The sequence below is a fragment of the Xiphias gladius genome, chromosome 3 (genome assembly GCF_016859285.1).
Source record: "Xiphias gladius isolate SHS-SW01 ecotype Sanya breed wild chromosome 3, ASM1685928v1, whole genome shotgun sequence".
Classification (NCBI taxonomy): domain Eukaryota; kingdom Metazoa; phylum Chordata; class Actinopteri; order Istiophoriformes; family Xiphiidae; genus Xiphias; species Xiphias gladius.
Genome location: NC_053402.1, coordinates 1,382,732 through 1,401,810, shown reverse-complemented (window position 1 = coordinate 1,401,810; position 19,079 = coordinate 1,382,732). Strand labels below are relative to the sequence as shown.

Below are 19,079 nucleotides of genomic sequence, written 5' to 3'. Positions count from 1 at the left end.
CACGTGAAGACAACAAGCACAGGTTTTGCTCAGCTTGGGCTGCTAATGATCCTACATACAAAATGAGGACATGTCAGACTCCTTGCTATTTGTCTATATAAAATAAAATTTTGTAGTTAATTTATATATATAATATTTTACTGCAATTTATTACCGTGGTGAGTAATTTAGATTATACGGCTTTTTCTATTGATTATCCGAATGAAAGAAATCATTTGGGTTGAAAGTTGACTGATCTGTTCCGTAAACTGTGAGATCAGATGGGTTAGGTTGGTAAGCTAACAGGAGAAAGAGACAATCATTAAAGCTTCCTGTCCATGATTTTTATTGACGTTTGCCGAAACCAAACCTGTACTTTTGAAAACTCTGTCTTTTCTGAGTTTCTGTTTGAAATGATGACTTTGTGACTAGGTATTAACAGGCTGGTAGCACAGCTAGTCTGTAGGCAGGACCCTGTTTGCATCCGGATAAGGCGGGGGTGTCAGATGTGAGACTAGAGGTCAGGGCATGGTGGGTGACCCCCCCTCAGTCAGGGTCTTGAAGTGGACAGACAGAGACTCTTCCTCTGGGTTGGGCGGGCGTCTGTACTCTTCCCTGGTGATCAAGTAGCCCAGCAGCACCCCAAAAGACACCAGCAGGATCCCCAAAGTGTTGGCCAGCACCCCCTCTGGGGCAAACAGGGGGTAGGTTGGCCTGGGCCCAGAAAGACAGAGAGGGATTCAGGAGGCAGAGGTAGAGACAGACACCAATTACATACAAAATATAAACATAGATCAGGTCAGAAAGGATAACAGAGGTGGAAAGGGATGAACACTGAGACCGAGACAGGGACGTACAGTACAAGACATAAATGAGATAAATTAGTTTAATGTAGAATAGATAGGACAGAGTTAGATTATGGACCTAGGATGTCACCACCATCCTCTGTGGTGGCCTTTTTTTTTCAAAATAGAATTAATAATAAAATAAAGTTGATGGATTAGTGAAACAGTTTTCTTTAGATTTTTGGCATTGCTTGATAGTTAGATTTAAAGTTACAATCCTTAAAATTTTCATGATATTAGACCCCACTTTTTATACTAATTATGGTCAGCGTATTTTTAGCAAAAGCCATTCAATGTATTTATTTCCTGTATATAGTAGTTTCCATTGTTAGCGGCGGAGTCCGAGCGAAAGGGATGCATCCCTTTAAAAATGCATCTAGATAACAAAACTATAGCCATTGTCAGCATTCTTTGTCAGCAGATCACTATATATTGCACTGCTAACAGACACACTAGCTGCTGTTCTGTTGTATTTCTGACAAAGTCGCCGCTCAATGAGTTTTTGCTGCATTGGATGCTTCCCCCCTCTTTAAAAGGTCAGTTCACTGCATACATATTTTCTCAGGTACCTTTAGTGGTGTCTAGTCATGATGATATGTTTGGTTTTATTTTCTCAGGTTTTAAGATATCTGCGTCTGAGGTTTCTGCTGCCACACCGAAATAATGAAAGGAAAAGAAGTGCATTAAATACTGCTGGTAATGCTTACATACCAACTGACACTTCAACTTTTGTCAGTTCACGTTTCAACTCTCTCTAGTGCTTCCGCTTCAACTTCTTTCATCTCGTACTCTTCAAATGGCGGATTAACCTCTTTCAAGACTTGAACTGCTTTTTGTAGCTGACACATCAACTGCTTTCATATATCGCTCCTCACCAGCTAGTATAGTTCCTTTCAGTGTTTACATACAAAATGACAATTTAACGGCCTACGGGACACAAACTTGAAATTTAACTTTAAAGTTCTTTCAGTGATCGTATTTAAAATACCTCTATTTCAACTGACACTTCAAATGCTTTACATGCCTCAACTTACCTGCAATTCAAAATTAACATCTCACATTAAAAAAGTTCACATTTTAAGACTTTTTAACCTGTTTGCAGTTTTTGCATCTGCAACAGGAACACTTACATTTTCTTTAGAAAAATTAGCCTTCTCTAGTTAGAAGTATGTATTTTTATAATGATGAGTAAGTAGATGAATGGAGACACAGGCAGATACAGTTATAGATAGACATACATGATGCTGAAGAGGAGTTTCTCTGTGATGCCAAGCAGACTGCTCCCTATGGCCATAACCAGCAGAACCAGACCACAGAACACATGGATAGGAAGGTACGAGCTTCGTAACCATGATGACGCAACCGGAAACAGGAAGAACAGCAAACCCATCACCCACTAGGAGAAATGGGGGGATTAAAAGTTAGTGTTGCTGTTTTAATCCTCATCACACTTGAGCTATACACTCACTGAGCACTTTATTAGGAACAGCTGTATAGCTGCTTAATCACGTAATTATCCAATCAGCCAATCAGGTGGCAGCAGTGCAAAGCGTGAAATCCTGCAGATACAGGTCAGGAGCTTCAGTTATTGTTCACATCAAACATCAGAATGGGGAAAAATGTGATCTCAGTGACTTTGACAGTGACATGATTGTTGGTGCCAGACAGGCTGGTTTGAGTGTTTCTGAAGCTGCTGATCTCCTGGGATTTACACACACACACCATTCTCTAGAGATTGTGGTCAGGATAATGAGAAAAACAAAAAACATCCAGTGAGCAACAGCTCTGAGGACGGAAAGACCTCGTTGATGAGAGACGTCGGAGGAGAATGGACAGACTGGTTGGAGCTGACAGAAAGACTACGGTAGCTCAGATAATCACTCTTTATAACTGTGGTGAGCAGAGAAGCAGCTCAGGGTGAACAACACGTCCAACCTTGAGGCGGATGAGCTACAAACAACAGGAGACCAGGTTGGGTTCCTCTCCTTTCAGCCAAGGACACAAACCTGAGGCTGCAGTAGACACAGACTCACCAACACTGGACAGCGGAAGACTGGAAAAATGTAGCCTGGTCTGATGAATCTGGATTTCTGCTGAGGCAGCAGATGGTAGGGTCAGAATTTGGCATCAACAGAATGAACCCATGAACGCAACCTGCCTTGGGTCAACAGTCCAGGGTAGTGGTGTTGGTGTAACGGTGTGGGGAAGGTTTTTCTTGACACACTTTTGGCCCCTTAATACCAATCAATCATGAGTATGTTTGAGTTCAGTGTTCAGTTCATTGAACTTCAGTGGCCTCCCTAGCCACCAGATCTGGATCCAGTAGAACACCTTTGAGATGTGGTAGAACAGGAGATTGGCAGCATGAATGTGCAGCTGAAAAATCAGCAGAAACGATGTGATGCAACCATGTCAACGTGGACCAGAATCTCAGAGGAACGTTTCCAACATCTTGTGGAATCCATGCCGAGAAGAACCGAGGCTGTTTTGAGAGCAGAGGGAGGAACTACCCAGTATTAGTATGGTGTTCCTAATAAAGTGCTCATTGAGTGTATGCATAGAGTGTGTGTGTGTGTGTTTGTGTGTGGGTGTACCGGTTTGAGTTTTAAACCTTTGGAGTGATGACATTTTGGGAAAGTGAAGACATTTTGTCCAGTCCTCACACCTTGAAAGGGCTGTTTGAGGGTTCAGACTTGGCTTCAGGGTTCAAGTTAGAATCAGGTTTAGATCAGGGTTAGGGTGAGGGGGTGGGGAATGCATTATGTCAATGAGTGTCCTCACAAAGAGAGAAGTACAAACATCTGTGTGAGTGTGTGTATGTGTGTGTACCTGTAAGGAGTACAGGAGTAAGGTAGCCATGCCGCACCAGCTGTGTAGAGAGTACATGTCTGGAATCTTTGCTGCTTTATGGAAGTCAAACACAGCTACAAATCCTACACAGACACACACACACACACACACACAAACGTGCAGTGAGTTACAAGCAGGCATGAGGAAACGTCTCAGAAAAATCAGAAGAAGGCTCTCTCTCTCTCTCAAACACACACACGCGGTATTAACTTCTTTACTTTCACACATGCACATCTCTCTCTTACTCACCTACGATGCTGATGATGAGGGCAAGCAGGTGAATGATGCCGTGAAGCAGTTTTACATTCCTCTTCGCCTCATTACAAAATACTCTGTAGACCAGGATGGCTGGAGAGAGAGAGAGAGAAAAGAGAGAGAGAGAGGGAGGTTTGCATAATTCAAAGTGGAGTAATTTTACCAATAGCTTTTATTAACTTTTTTTTTTTTTTTTTTTGGTGAAGACAGGTTGGGTACAGGAGGCTCATCAGTCAATAACCAGTCCAAGTCTTATAGCCAGACTGGGAATATCTTCACAACCTTAAAGAAAAAGAAATCTATTAATGAAGCAAATGTCAAAAGAAAATAAAAACGTAACAAATACATATGCTACTGAATATGCTACTATTACAGAAGAGATCATGTAAGTGAACATTTAAGATGAAATAATATAATGTTCCAAAACATTATGCACTTATGCATATAATGAAGGAAAATGTAAAAATAATTTGAAGAGTTGTTCCAGGAAATGTGAAGAAGCGAGCCTGGCAAAAATTATATGCAGTATGAGGCCCAGAAATCATCAAATGGATAATCAAAATGTCAAACGAGGAAATACATGGTCTTATCAAAAAATATCAAAGGTAAGAAAAAGTCATATAGAACCTCCTCAAAGGCGGTTTTAAATTGGTTTTAATTTCAAATGGTTGGTGAAACAGTTGGTGAAAATTTAAAAAATATACAAATGTATATTATATTTGCAAGATAAATACCATAACAATGTGTGAGACGTAAACTTTTGAGCGATACATTAAGTGATGATTACGGCACAGAAGTTTCAAAAATGTGCCAACAGGTGAACAGAGAGCACAACTGCTAATTGTGTCCAGTTTAAATCCTTGCTTTCGCCCAACTGAGTCAGCTGCTTTATACCATGTTCACCAAGCAGCCTCACACTTTTTTTCAAAGTTGCTGTTTACGGTGTGAGCACGAAGTGTGACTCATATGTGAGCCCTTGAGAAAAGTTCTGTTCTGATATACAGGTTAAAGAGAAAAAGGTAGCGTTGCTGGTTGTATCTACCATTAGTGTGGACGTGGCCTGACGCAACAAAAGCAGACGTCACAGTGAATCAGCATGGAGGGCTCTTTGTGTGTGTGTGTGTGTGTGTGTGTGTGTGTGTGTGTGTGAAAACCCCCCAGGGTGTTTCCATCTCTTATTAACCACCCCTCTCAGTCCCCGTCTAATGTCCAGCTGACCTTTGCTTTTATTGCTCTAATGTAATCTAGTGCTATAACAGACAGCTGTCCTATTGAACCAGTTGAAGTAATGTGGTTACTGTCATTAGCAAAAGTACCCTGGGCTGCAGACACAAAACCACAGAGGAGGAAAAACAGGTACATCTCACTTTGTCTTCATTTCACAGACTGCTGCAGTGTGAGCAAGCAGCATGGATGCGTCGTGGACAACTTGGACAGCAAAAAGCTGGACGGCAGCTTGCCCCAAAAGTAACAAATGAACTCTATAAAAGGCATTTTTCTTTGAGGAACATGACTGTCAGATCAGCTGTGGAGACTTTATCAAGACAGATGTCCAGAATTTACCTTAGTTTTCCAGCACTCTGAAGAGCGGTTATGATTTGCAAATCATGTTCCACAATCCCAAAGTTTTTTAGCAAGTGAGAAGAAAGGATCAGGTGGAGAACACACTGGAAGAGTGTGGATGCCTTAAAGAAACTGCTTCAGGTACCTAAACTTAACTGTCCCCTAAATTTTCCACACAACAGCTAAACATTAATATTAAACATCAATACAGTCATTTTAAGTTGGGGGAATGCAATCTGCATGATTAGCCCAGGTTTTTCTTGAAGCGAACCAGTTCGTACGACGTGTTGTCTGAACATGTCTGAAGGCAAGGGTGAATCGCTGTTGACTAACGGCCACAGTGGAACGCCTGCCATCATAGAGATAATGCTTCAAATGCTGATACCAGTGCACACTTTTGGACAATTTTTCCTTGAAGGCATTCACAGTGTTGCACCTGCAAACTCAAAAAATTAAGGAGGTAGTTATGTGAAGAATGATAACAGGGCGCTTATACACCTGGTCACAAAAGTGACACGGCCAATTTTACCCGCTCCTCTTCGTGAAATGTCCGTTTCTATTAGCTTGGTGACGTAGGGGCTACCCGCGAGGCTAGCTGGTGAGCTAAATGCTAACAAACTAGCTAGCTGGGAACAGGCAAGTGTTAGTCACAATAGCTCCTCGAGCTTCCTTGTACGCTGTTATTTTGTCGTTTGGGATCGTACATCATTTCATTCAATTAAGTTGTACTTCAGAGGGACAAAAAGCTCCTCAGGTTAACAAGCATGCTAACCGCTGGCTAATTGCCAGGTAGCCAAACAAGCTTGTTATATTCATCGCTGAAGGGACAATTAGTTCACAGTTTATTCAAGACCTGTTTTGTATCTTGTGTCGTTGCAAACCATTTCATTTTTGTGAAGCAGTTTATTCTCTGACAAGAGGTTGAATAACAGTGGCTGTGATAGCTTCCTCCATTTGGACTGTCCTTGCTGCAAAATTTTGCATTTTTTAAATGCTGGCGTGACCAGCCCTTAAAAGACAAAGTCAAATCTTGCCTCCATTTTTACGTCCGCATACCTGGCCAATTGCTGTGTGACGTCGGAAAGTTACAAAAATTGTAGAACGTAATTCCGACAAGAGAGAGGTGTGTGTTGAGGGAGTTTCAGATCCAACGAGCACTTTGGTTAATGCAGCCTGACCCCTTTATTCCTGCCTGCAACGTGTTCATTGCGTTTCAGAGCTCCCGTTCTTTTTACAAATGCTATGGGCTTTTTGTCTGATTGACCACAAAGCTAAACTGCTCCATATGGTTTTTAAAGCTTTTATCATTGTGAAGGTGGAGTTTTCTCAGTCCACAGGGGAGCATGTAGCTAAGAGTTTATCTCCATTTAAATCACTTCCACTCCTCAAATTTTGGTTTTTAATGGCTTCACACAGCCACAGTATAACATGGGCAAATAAGGGGCTTCCCTTTTGAAAAGTGTTTCATTTAAGCCTTTAACTTTTTAAAACGCAGAGGGAGTGGACCCCTTGCTAGATGCTGCTCAGTTTGCTGACTGGAGTTTTCTGTGCCTTTGGTTGCATTCCCTGATGGGCCCCTCTATCGCAGCTTGACCGGGAATGTCACCGAAAACTGAACTGGCACATTCAGTGGTCAAAAACATTCTCCTCTCCGTATAAATCAGACTTTCTGGATCAGGATGGGGGGTGGGGGGGTGGGGTGGGGGTGCTTGATGGCTGATGGCTGTCTGGTCTGGGTAGTGTTAGCTTAATGCATCAGGTCAGCACAGTGCCCGAGGCTAAGATACACAAGCGCACACTCTTAAAAAAAACAAACACTATCAGGCTGACTACAATACAACATCCACATTTTGCTGGCCTACTTCCTGTTTCACTCAATTTACAGAATATCATTTGAAAATGACTTACCGTAACCATGACTACAAACTTGATGTAAGAGCAGCCGGGTTTTTTGACCATGTGGAAAGCAGATGGAAAGGCTCGCTTCCCGCAAGGATTCCAGTCTGTGTGTCAGCCATGCTAGTGGTTGCAGGAATGGCAATGTTGGTCTGCAGGTCGGCCCACGGCTTTCGTCCAGAACGAAATGTCTTAACAAATAATGGATGGATCGCCATGTCACTTGCCGCATGGCTGCAGACTCTCAGTCCAGTTTCACCTTAACCGTCGGTTTGTTTGTTGTTCTGGTTGCAGTTTGAATTTAAAAGGTGTTTGCGGGGAATGCGGTGGTTTAAAGCAGACCAGTCAGTTTGACATGGTTCTTTGCCAAATTTGCCCCAGTTCAGCCTGGTTCTACGGCAACCCCTTTTTGGCTTCAGAGAATGCAACTGTGGACAGGCGGTTGGCCGTTCCACACACTGGTCCAAGGTGAAATATCTAGACAGCTAATGGATAGATTGCGTTGACATTCGGTACAGACACTCATGGTACCAAAATTATGAATCATTATAACTTTGGTTATTCCCTGACGTTTCGTGCTGTACCACCAACAGGTCAAGACTGCTACTTGTCTAGAAAGCTACTAATGGTGAAGACTCACTGAAAGCTAACTATTTGTGCGACGCAACCTCAGCCACTTCTTGCTTGTCATTATGGACGTGTCAGTGCTGACAAGCAAGAGTGTAGCTGGCTCACTGGAAAAACATTATATAAAAAACCAACCTGCAACTTGCTCCTAAAATGTACGTGACTTGTGCCAAACAGAACTTTGTTTTTGTTTGTAACTGTAATCTGAGTTTTTCAGGAAATCACAACAGCGCTTCCAGGCGGAGTTTCCAGAGTGGAAACCTCAACCCGATCAGTGATGACTGTGGACTCACCGTCGCCATGCAGGAAGACCAGCCCCAGCACCATGCACAGAGGGTGCAAGTTGAACTCCTGCGCTGAGCCATCCCATGCGAAGCCCCCGCGGTAGTGACCCATCCACACAGCGGTCAGCACCACCGATGCCAGACCCAGCACCTGTGACGCACCCACCAGCCACGCAAACATAGAGCGAACACGACGTGGAACAGAATCATCCATGATCTGACAGAGAGAAACAGAAAGAGCACTGAGCACAACTGATGCCTTGGGCCTTATCATTTGTTGAACTGAATCAAAAGGAATTCAATTAGAGAGTGGAGGTAGAGAAGTCTAGATGTGGTAATTGGGCTTTTTTTTTATCCTTCTGTAATGTTGCAGTAAAGTTTGATTCATTTCAGTTTTTTGAGTCGACAAAAACATATTTGATTTTCTTTTAGTCTGTACATTTACTGATACAAGAATGAGAATTTGCACCTGTAATGTACAAAATCAACTAAGGGTTGTCCTACAAGATTGTTTCATCTTTAGTGCCTATCTTGTACAGGGGCCCTGTGTCGAGGACTGGGTCAATGGGGGCCCAAGAACAAACCTTTTCCCTGGGAGCCCCTAATGGGTTAATCTGGCCATGCCGAAGAGATTCACAGCACAAAAATCTCAGGCATATCTAAAGCTGAAATCGTCCCTATCACCACAGCAAAGAAAAGTCCACACTTATTGCTGGACACTTGCATACCAAGCATCTTGGGCACAGTGAATGCTTATTGTTTAATTGGTCTGTCTCACTGCATCTAAATGGTCAGTCACCTGTGAAGTGGTGAAAGAAGTATTCACATCATGTGGGCTACGCCAAGTTAAAAGAGCAGTAGCACTGAGTAAAAATACAAGAATATTACATATATTACAAGCAAAAGTATGTCATTATAAATTTTACTCCAGTAAAAGCACAGTATTATCAGCAAAATGTCCTTCAAATAGCAAAAATAAAAGTACTCGTTATGCAAAATGGCTCAGTGTTTTATATTTTGTTATATTACTGTATTATTATTATTGTTGATGCATTAACATGTAAGTAGAATTTGAATGTTATAATCGGTTAAGGTGGAGCTAATTTTGACTTCTTCATATACCGTTGGATGGTTTAACCTGTTACAGTTTGGGATATTTAATAAACTGATCTTATACTTAATATGTAAAATCTGTCAGATGAATGCAGTGTAGTAAAAAGCAGGATATATTTAAAGAAAGCGAAGGGTAAGTCTGAGGTGGCATGAAATAGAGACACGTTACTTGAGGAAATAGGTCGTTGCTCGCACTCCGAGCTCCACCAACCTGTAAACAAGATGCCAAGGGCTGGACTGGTAAAGAAAAGGGACATTACTCAATAAAACATTTTGCACAGATGTAAAGATGTGAGTTCATAATGAAGCGTGCAACCGCTACGCAGCACGGAGCTCCCTCGCAATCAAACCCACCTGTTCTGGTTTTTCTTTTTCTTGTTTTAACACAGTTTCTATCAGCCGAGGAGTAAATCAATAAAAAGGGATTCGGAGCAGGAAGCGCTGGCGGCTGTTAAGTGAGGACATCGGCCGAAACGGACCGGTATCAGATGGTCGTAGCCGAGAGCCACGGCTACAACCCCGCCAGCCGGAGTTCCCGGTCCAGACGCACCGGTCCACCGCCACAGCTACGCGGCTGGTACACCCGACCTACGGGAGAGGAACCGTCACCTGTCACCCGGCGCGGTCTCGGGATTTACCACGACTCTACGGTGTGTCTCACTCTGTGGGCCGGCGCTCCGTCCGCGCTCTTAGCAGCAGAAAGGCACTTGCCACCTGGGGAATTAAACCGCGGACGGTGTGAAATACTTACTGCGATGTAGGCTCCGCTCTGCTGAGGAAGTCCGGGAGTCTGGACCCACAGATCCGCCTGCCTCCTCCCACTGACCGTGTGCGTGTGTGTTTCTAAACAAGCCCAGCCCATGTGACGGCAGGAGTGTGTGGAGCAAAAAAGTACATGCAGTATTAAAGGCTGCTGCCACTAGGACCACCACTATTATTATTGTTATTATTGTTATTATTGTTGTTGTCCTCATTATCTTCATTATTATTATTATTATTGTTATTATTGTTGTTGTCCTCATTATCTTCATTATTATTATTATTATTGTTATTATTGTTATTATTGTTTTTGTCCTCATTATCTTCATTATTATTGTTGTTTTTGTCCTCATTATCTTAATTATTATTATTGTTAATATTATTATTATTATTATTATTGTTATTATTGTTGTCGTCCTTATTATTATTATTATTATTGTTATTATTGTTTTTGTTGTCGTCCTCATTATCTTCATTATTATTGTTATATTATTGTTGTCGTTGTTGTTATTATTATTGTTTTTGTTGTCGTCCTCATTATCTTCGTTATTATTATTATTATCAGCCCTCTATTATGTTGCTGCATCCTATTAACATGTATTCTCACAGCAGAACAGAGCCCTGTAATGACGGACGGGAGCTGAATTGAATCTGACCCTTGGTGCAGGCTAACGTCACCATAACACCGGGGCTGGCTGCTGGATTGGTGACTAACTGCTCCGGGGTAGAGGTTTGTTGCCTTGACAACAGTGGCGCAAGGGGATGAGGGAGGGAGGAGAGGAAACGTGGAAAGGAAGAGGAGGAGGAGAGGGAGGATGGGAGGATGGGAGGATGGGAGTGTCGGTCAGTGGATCCGAGCTGCTCGCTAGAGGAGAAGCAGGCAGATCGGAACAGTTGGCAACCCACAGCGCTGCTGATACGACCGCCAGCACCATCATAGCCTCCATTGCCCACGTGCCAGTCCGGAGGCCAAAGCGTCGCTGGATTCTGCTGACCTGCGTCTCCGTTTGACTTCGCAGTCCGGCTCCGTTGTTGGGTCCAGCTGAGTCACTCGCACCTGCTGTGAGAAGTTGCTGACCTGCTTTCCAGTTAGATACCTGTTACCACGTGTCCCCGTTGAGCAAACCCCCCAAAGGTTGCCCGGTGTCCTCTGGACCACTGTTCCGCACATGTACCCCCACATTTTAACGAGGTAGCGATCACCCCAGGTGAAACAGTAATAGCACTGTTGAAATGCGGAGGCACATTTGGACTGTGGTATAAGAGTCTGAGAAGCTGTATATTCATATGTGGAGTTCAGTATATGTCAAGAACACAGATATCGAGAAAACAATAAAGGGGAAAGCCGCACACGTTTGCAAACCACGCCGGATCTGGGCAACGGGTGACGAAAGCTACCAAATGCTTTCAGTGGGGCAAACGGGAGAACGTTCCCCTCTGAAATGTGGGGAAGTCCGAGTGGAGACGCATAAAGTGGAGGTACTCGAAGTGCAAGCACCTCAATATCTGACCTAAATATAGGCACTAAGTCCATCTCCTCAAGTCATCTTTGCAAGGGTAGTTGCGATAATCGGGGAATACAGCGAGAAGTGTCCGTGCACCGCACTCCCTCTCCTCTGGGGGGCACTGCAGTCTGGGAGAATTCAGTTCACGCTCACACTGATGTACAGCATTTAGTAACGCAGCAATCTGGGGTCTGTGTGTGTGTGTGTGTGTGTGTGTGTGCGTGTCTCAGAGGGCAACACAGGAAGATGCGAGATTATGGAGGAGCTTCCCTCCACAATCGGAGGTCTGTCTAAAATCTCAGTGGGTAAAATTGCTGCGGCAATTGTGTTAAGTCCCTGAAACTTGGCTGTGATCTTAAATAGGACGGAACACGTTTGGGAAGTGTATGGGATTCACAGGTTTAAAAATCCGGCAGAATGGGAGCTGTGTGTGTGTCTCTGTTCTCTTTTTTCTGTCTGACATTTCTGATTTCTCCTCTGACTCACGGGAGGCTGAGTCACCACTGCTCCTTTTGCTGCGTTTGTGTGTGCGCGTGCTGCACATTGAAATGTCATGTGTTCATCTTTCCTCATCGTTATCCCTCTTCTTTCTCCCTCGCTCCATCTTTCATGGTCTGATAACTTTTAAGGGCATCAGTGGGCTTTGCCCCTCCCTCAGCATGACTGGACACATTTCTACCTGTGTAGGCTTGAACCTGTGGCGCTTCTTTTACTCTCAGATTTCACGTTCACCCACCTTTGCAGCATGAGGTCAGAATTAAAGAAACACGGGTTTCAGGCTGGAACATAAATGGAGTGTAATTCTGATATATGGGATTTCCAACGTCTATTTATTTTCTGTCCGGTTTATATGATTTGGGATTTTTCTTTCCTCGGAAATAAAGTCTAGAACTCAGAAACCCTTGTTACCTCTGGTCTCTCTTGTTGAGTTGCAGAAGAGTCAGAGTAATTTCTCATTTTATGATAAACGTTTGAGAAATGTACGCTACGTAAGCTACTTATGCTACCTGTGCTAACAAGGAATGGAAACGGGGAAACCGCTAACTTGGTTCTGTCCAAGGGTAATAAAAACGACCAGCCAGCGCCTCTGAAGCTCTAATTATTGAGCTTCAGAGGCGCTTTATCTCGTCGCTTAGTTTGTACTTAAAAAGAAAGGTCAAAAACGAGGAGTTGTGGTTTTTACGCGGGTCTGTGTGCTGGACTGTTTCTTGGACGGGTGCAGCAACTTCCCGGGGCCTCCTCAACTGCAACTGTATGATGTACCTGTAATGGCTTGATAAGCTGATTATAAGTCAAAGACAATTAATGCAATTTAATTATAATACATTTCATTGTATAATATTGTGCTTGCAGTATCTTTCAGAGCATTCAGATAGCATAAAGATTTGAATTGCAGAAAAACAACATTGTGGGGAATAGTGGTTGGCCTACATAAACCTTGATGTAAGTATCGTTTGTTTGTCCATTTAGGGGCAGGGAAACAGGCTATAAACACAGCACTGGTGTATAATTACCCTTTAAATCCATGTGGTGAACATTAGTTTTTCATTTGGAGTTGTGTTTCTGGCTGCCTGATGAATGGAAGTCCAGTGCTCACTCTCTTTTAGCTTGGTTTGTGGTCTGTTACCAACAGCTTTTCAGCTGCTAAATGCGCCACAATGTTCACCAGCTAGTTGCTAATTTTGTCTGTCTGCCGTACAACAGGTTTTTACAAAGCAGCTGCCTGCTGTGTCTGAAAACAACAGCGTGGATGAAAGTGGTAAGACTGCACCAAAACAAGTAACGGAGTGGGCCAGAACACCAAAACAAAGAGATGAAAGATGCTAAAACGCTCCGTAGAGCTGAGGGGAACTGCCGAGTTAGTGATAATCCTCTATGGTTTTGTCACCACGAGATGACCGTCTCACACACAGTTCAAGGTAGTCAAGGGTCCATTGTTGATACAAAAGTGTTGACTATGGGCACTTTGACGTCTGTGTTTCTTTTTTGCTCTTTTAACAGGATCAGACATAGGTTAATGACGGCTTTGCGTTAAACAGAACACACGGTGTGCTTGAGACTGCTGAGAGATGAATAAGCGGTCCCAGGGAGAAGTAGAAACGGAGAGGGCTGTGAGGAGCAGCTTTCGGTGGATAATGAGATGCAGAGGGATGACCTTTCACTTTCACCACTGAATCGTCACTCAATAGCCCTCTGTTCCTAAGACCTCTACCAATCAGTGAAGTCCTTTAAAAATACCCACAAGGCACCTGTGGAGTAGTCTGACTGAGGACTGCGTCTCCATGGAAACAACATCATTACCAGAATAGCTCTTTCTTTCTTTCTATTTCTGTCTCTCGCTCTTTCTGTCCTTTCATTCCAACTCCTGCTTTCTGTTTTCTAGCTTATTTTCCTCTGTTCACGCATAACACTGTAGTTCTCCTCTCCTCTTGGCCTGTTTCTCTGCCCTCTCCTTTCCTTCACTTTTCCTCTTCCCCCGTCCTTCAATCCCCTAACTGCCTTTCCTTCCTTCATCTCTGTCCCTGTTTTCGCTCCTTCTCTCCTTCATCTTCTCTAACCTCCCTGCTCAGTCACATTCTCCTACCTTCTTCCCACCCTTTTTTTCCAGCCTCATTCTTTTCTATTCCCTCCTCCTCCTCCTCCTCTCTATCTGTTTCGCAGTCACATTGCACTAAGAGGGAAGATATTTAAAGCCTCAGCTGTGATTCCTCCTCTCCTCTTTTTTAATCTCCTTCCCTTCCCTTATATTGTAAACAATGATGAATGAAAGTGAGATTTTCCCTTTCTTCCCTTTTAGATCTTGTAAATGTTATTTTTTACTTATTTGCATCGTTATTAGAGATATTTTTAAATCAGGTTTGCCAAACCTCTCGTGTCTCGTGCTTGTTTCTTAACCGAGCTAACAGTTCACCGCGCCTATGTTATACTAATAATAATGTGGTCGTATCTAAGTTCAAATTCAGATAAAAAACTACTCTTGGGTTTAGGAAGATGATAGATAATCATACAGCACACTGGGCTATCAAGTTTGATATCGAACATCAGTACCTCAAAGTCGGGGGTTATGCTAGACTCTGTCCCACGACATATTTTTGTGGTGTATAAACACGGAGCCGACTTCTCCCTTTAACTTAAGTGGTACATTTTGTTCAGTAAGTGCAAAGTCACAACAACGGACCTTTTGCCCTGCACTCTTTAATTACTGCAACGACGCCTGTCAAGCTATAGCACAGGATTTATGCGGGTTACAGTGATAACACTGGCAGATTTTGTTAGCTATAGCTAACTGGTGTAAGCTAATGCTAACACTAAAAGTCTGCAAGTCGGTTGAAAACACTGTCTCCCGCTGATGTTTTAATGTCTTGAGCTGCAAATCTGGGTTCAGAACATAGTGCACACAGTACAGTTATAAAATCAGGCCAGGCTTTTCTCTGCTTCTCCCCCTCTTGTTGGCTTTTTGCATGAGATCACGACAGGCAACTTAGTAGACAAGCTAATGTAGCATTTGAATGCATATTGTAGGTTTCTATTTGAGTGCAGGATCCCTATGACATTTTTACTTTTTTTTTTGGATTGGAGTCTGTAAAATTTCAAAAAACATTAAAAAATGCCCATCACATTTTCAAAAAACCCAGGATGATCGATGTCTTTAAGCTGCTTGTGTCTATGAAAGACACGAGGACAAAACTATAATGAAGGTCCTAAAATTAGATTTTAATATGGGGGCCCTCTTCAGGACAGAGCCCTGAGATCAGGGCCCTCCTTAAGGCCTTTATCCTGTCAGTTGATATTGAGCTTTAGTGTTACTTATTCCCATATTTGAAAAAAAAAAAAAAGTTAGTCTACAGTTGTTTATCAAATCACCAAAAACCAATTGTCACATAGTAAATCTGGGGCTTTTGCGGGAACCCTAGGGGGCAGCAGCCCCAATACAGGTGGTCTTTAACTGTCCAGTGAGTGGTGAGTCTGTGTCCACTGCAGCCTCACATTTCTGTCCTTGGCTGACAGGAGTGGGACCCAACGTGGCCTCCTGCTGTTTGTAGCTCATCTGCCTCAAGGTTGGACCTGTTGTTCACTTTGAGCTGCTTCTCTGCTCACCACAGTTGTGGGGAAATAGTTGTTATCTGAGTTATCGTAGTCTTTCTGTCAGCTCCCACCAGTCTGTCCATTCTCCTCTGCCGTCTCTCATCAACAAGGTGTTTCCGTCCTCAGAGCTGCTGCTTACTGGATGTTTTTTGTTTTTGTCTTCATTCTGAGTAAAAACTATAGAGACTGTTGTGTGTGAAAACCCCCGTCACCGACATCATGTCATGGTCAGAGTCACGGAGATCACATTTTCCCCCCATTCTGACGTTTGATGTGAACATGAACTGAAGCTGCCGACCTGCATCTGCAGGATTTATTGCACTGCTGCTCCATGACTGGCTGATGCGCATATCGATGTGTTTGTCCAATATTCAATATGTTTTGTTCAAATCAACATTTTGCTTGTGTTTTACAAAAACGGCAAACATAATACATAACTATTAGTACATAAGTCATTTTGCCTACCTGGACAGGAATTACAGTTACAACTTGAGAAACAGATTAAAAAAATAAAAATCTTTTAAACTGTGCATCAGATGAAATAGTTTTTCATTCACGTGGTTAGAAGAGCCCCTGAGGAGTCTGGAAATACCCTCAGATCAGCGTTAAGTGTTGTTAGACGAGCCTGTGGGTAAGCATCCGATTTGCTTTGCTCTGTGACACGAACGAAATAATACACCGGAGGCACAAATATGGAGCTAAATCTGGGGAGAGAGGAAAGCGTGACGATGGAGGTTTTGCTCAGAAAGTGTGCAAAATGTTAATCATCTAAATCGCTCTTATTATTCTCTCTTGATCGTTTCGGCATTACAGATATCGCAGGACTGATTGGGAGTAGTCTTAAAGTCTTTCAGTGTGCAGTCCTCGTTAGGTCAACTCAGCAGCTCTGTGCGTGTGTGTGTGTGTGTGTGTGTGTGTGGTGAAGCACCATATGTGTGGGAAACATGGGAAAGTAACGTTAAGTAGGCAAGCACGACAAAACTAAAGTGTCCATCTATCTGCCTGCCTGTCTGTCTCTGCCTTGTCTGTCCGCCTCCATTGGTTTCTATTGAATCTATTTTTAGCCCCAGCAGACTGGTCACGTGGCAGGAGGAGGACGTCAATAATGTTGTTGTTGGTGGTGGGAGAGAGAGAGAGAGAGAGAGAGAAGGAGAGAGAGAGAGGGAGAGAGAGAAGGAGGGAAGGAAAGAGAGGGAGAGAGGCAGACTGTAAATGTGGAGGAGGTGAAACGGTAGGAGGTGAGACCCGTCCCTCTTGTTAAATTAAACGTTTTCATGTAGAATAAAAGAGCACAGGAGATCTACGGGGGACACACCGAGCCTCGGCGGAAACCAAAGCCGGGAGGAAGCGACCTCTGCGCAAATACGCGTTCCAGGAGGAGCCGCCGACATCCACGGTACCGTGAGAGAGAGAGAGAGGTAGGGAGAGAGAGAGAGAGGGGGGCCTGCCTGCCTGCCTGCCTGCGTGCGTGTGTGCGTGACCGTCCCGCAAGGATATACCTACCGACAGGAAGCTAAAGGTTCCCGAAGAACGGTTGCAGCGCGAGAGGTGAATTTCTGTGCTCGCTAAGCAGTTGTCTACACTTCTACCGTACAGTTGACCCACCAGCTAACTTGGAAGTTACCACACTGCTATAGCTAGCTAAAGGACACAAGATGACACCTGACAGTCACAACGGCTTACTAGCTACCAAACAGGTAACTCTTCCCAGCTATTATCTGCCTTCACACAGCAGCTACCTTTGTACGAGTAGTTACTGACCAGGAGGTGACTTCATAGCTAGCAACTAACTGGGGGGCAACTGACAACCAAAAGGTTACAGCCATCTACTGTACAAGCCCAAAGCTAACAGAGAACAGTAAACTACCCTGTACACCCAGGGTTAGTGGATGGTTGGAAGCCAGCATTTACTCGCCAGTGGCTGCCAGTGAGGAACATCCAACCAGTTCAACCTAGTAACAATACAGCTACTACTGGTAGCAACTACCAGTAAAATGGACCAGAACTCCTTCTCTGTAAGTTTAAAAGGTGACTATAAACAAGTCTGGTATTATGTTATTCTCTAACTTGCCCAATCTACACTTACATTTATGAATGAGATTCCTTTCTGGAAACTGACTTATAGGTACATTTCTCCCACGTTGCTAATCTTGAAGCTGTTTCACATTTTGCCGAGACTTTTTGCAATTGCAAAGTCAATGACGACTGCACCCTTTTCCAAATGATCAATGTAGTGCTCAGCGTGATAAATGGCAGCCTCTTACTTTATGACGTTGTTCTCTGTTTCATGTGCTGGCTTAACATTTTGCTATCAAACTGCATCTCAGCAGCAGTGTTGTTTTGCACACAACACTTGCCCAGGTTGCTAGTTGCTGCTAAAGGATGAGGCAACACGACTGTCGAAAAATCCCAAACAACAAAACTGACTTCGACTACTTTATTGTGCTTCTACGTGACAAAGGGAAAGGTGGGAATAGTGAAGAGTTTTTAAATGTGGAGTTCAACTTCATTGCATTGACACAGCTTGATTGAGAGGGAATATTGTCAAGGTTTGGCCCTGCTCCTAACTGGACACACACATTTTTGGTTCAGCATGGTTATCCACTGTTGTAAAAATGGCTAAAATCGGGACTTGGCATGCCACGGGGTGGTTAAAGCACGCTATAACGGGCCAGTTAAAAGGGTCCATTAAATGCGACTAAACATGCTGGGCAAATCTAGCACAGCGAAACAGAGCTGTAGCTTAATGCAAATTGTTATATCAGTCAGAAATATAAAATAGACTACCGCCAAATTCGTATGCACAGTTTTTGTCTGCAACTGAGGATTACTTTCATCATTGATGGGTTAATTGATTCATCTTTTTGGTCTATGGAATGTAAGAAGCTGTCCCAGCTTCGTAAAGTACAAGGTGATGCCTTAAAATGTCTTGTCTTCTCTGTCAAACAGTCCAGAACCGAAAGATATATCTTGTGTGTTATCACATTAGACAAAGAAAAGCAGAAAATCCTCACAATTGAGAAGCTGTATCTCGGGAATGTTTCTCATTTTTGCTTTAAAAATAAATTAAATGATTGTTTGTTAAAGTAGTTACCGATTAATTTTTCTGTCGATCGGCTCATTGACTTTTTAGCTCTCACACAGTTTAATCATCATAACTTGTCTAGCTGCTAAAAACACAGGCTCAAAGGAACCAGGGTGCCCCGGGAATTGGAATATGGGAAATGGGACATCCAGAGAATGGGAATGTTGCTTAAGACAGGACAGAGCACACATCATGACTGTTGTGTTGATAATGAATATAATAGGGGCGTGAG

The 19,079-nt window shown here is 43.3% G+C and overlaps 2 protein-coding genes across 6 annotated transcripts in view; one reads left to right on the top strand and one right to left on the bottom strand.

Annotated features, from left to right (window-relative positions):
* Window positions 1-308: 308 nt before the first annotated feature.
* Window positions 309-10,271, bottom strand: LOC120788424 (cytochrome b561). Of its 4 annotated transcripts, none has more exons than XM_040124239.1 (8): window positions 10,164-10,245; window positions 9,767-10,000; window positions 9,582-9,649; window positions 8,309-8,516; window positions 3,924-4,022; window positions 3,654-3,757; window positions 2,063-2,220; window positions 309-693 (listed from the first exon to the last, which is right to left on the bottom strand). In XM_040124239.1, exons 4-8 carry the CDS (start codon window positions 8,511-8,513, stop codon window positions 501-503), a joined length of 759 nt encoding a protein of 252 aa, XP_039980173.1. In that variant the 5' UTR covers window positions 8,514-8,516; window positions 9,582-9,649; window positions 9,767-10,000; window positions 10,164-10,245; the 3' UTR covers window positions 309-500. The 4 variants fall into 4 exon arrangements, with proteins under 4 accessions (XP_039980173.1, XP_039980175.1, XP_039980174.1 ...); XM_040124241.1 differs by having other exon boundaries at window positions 9,624-9,649; XM_040124240.1 differs by lacking the exon at window positions 9,582-9,649.
* Window positions 10,272-16,926: 6,655 nt separating this feature from the next.
* The window catches only part of hdac5 (histone deacetylase 5), a 68,804-nt gene continuing 66,651 nt past the window's right edge, over window positions 16,927-19,079 (top strand). For both annotated transcript variants that reach the window (XM_040122191.1, XM_040122171.1), the window contains exon 1: window positions 16,927-17,459. The gene's annotated coding sequence lies outside the window, so the exon portion shown is untranslated. The remainder of the gene's footprint in view (window positions 17,460-19,079) is intronic.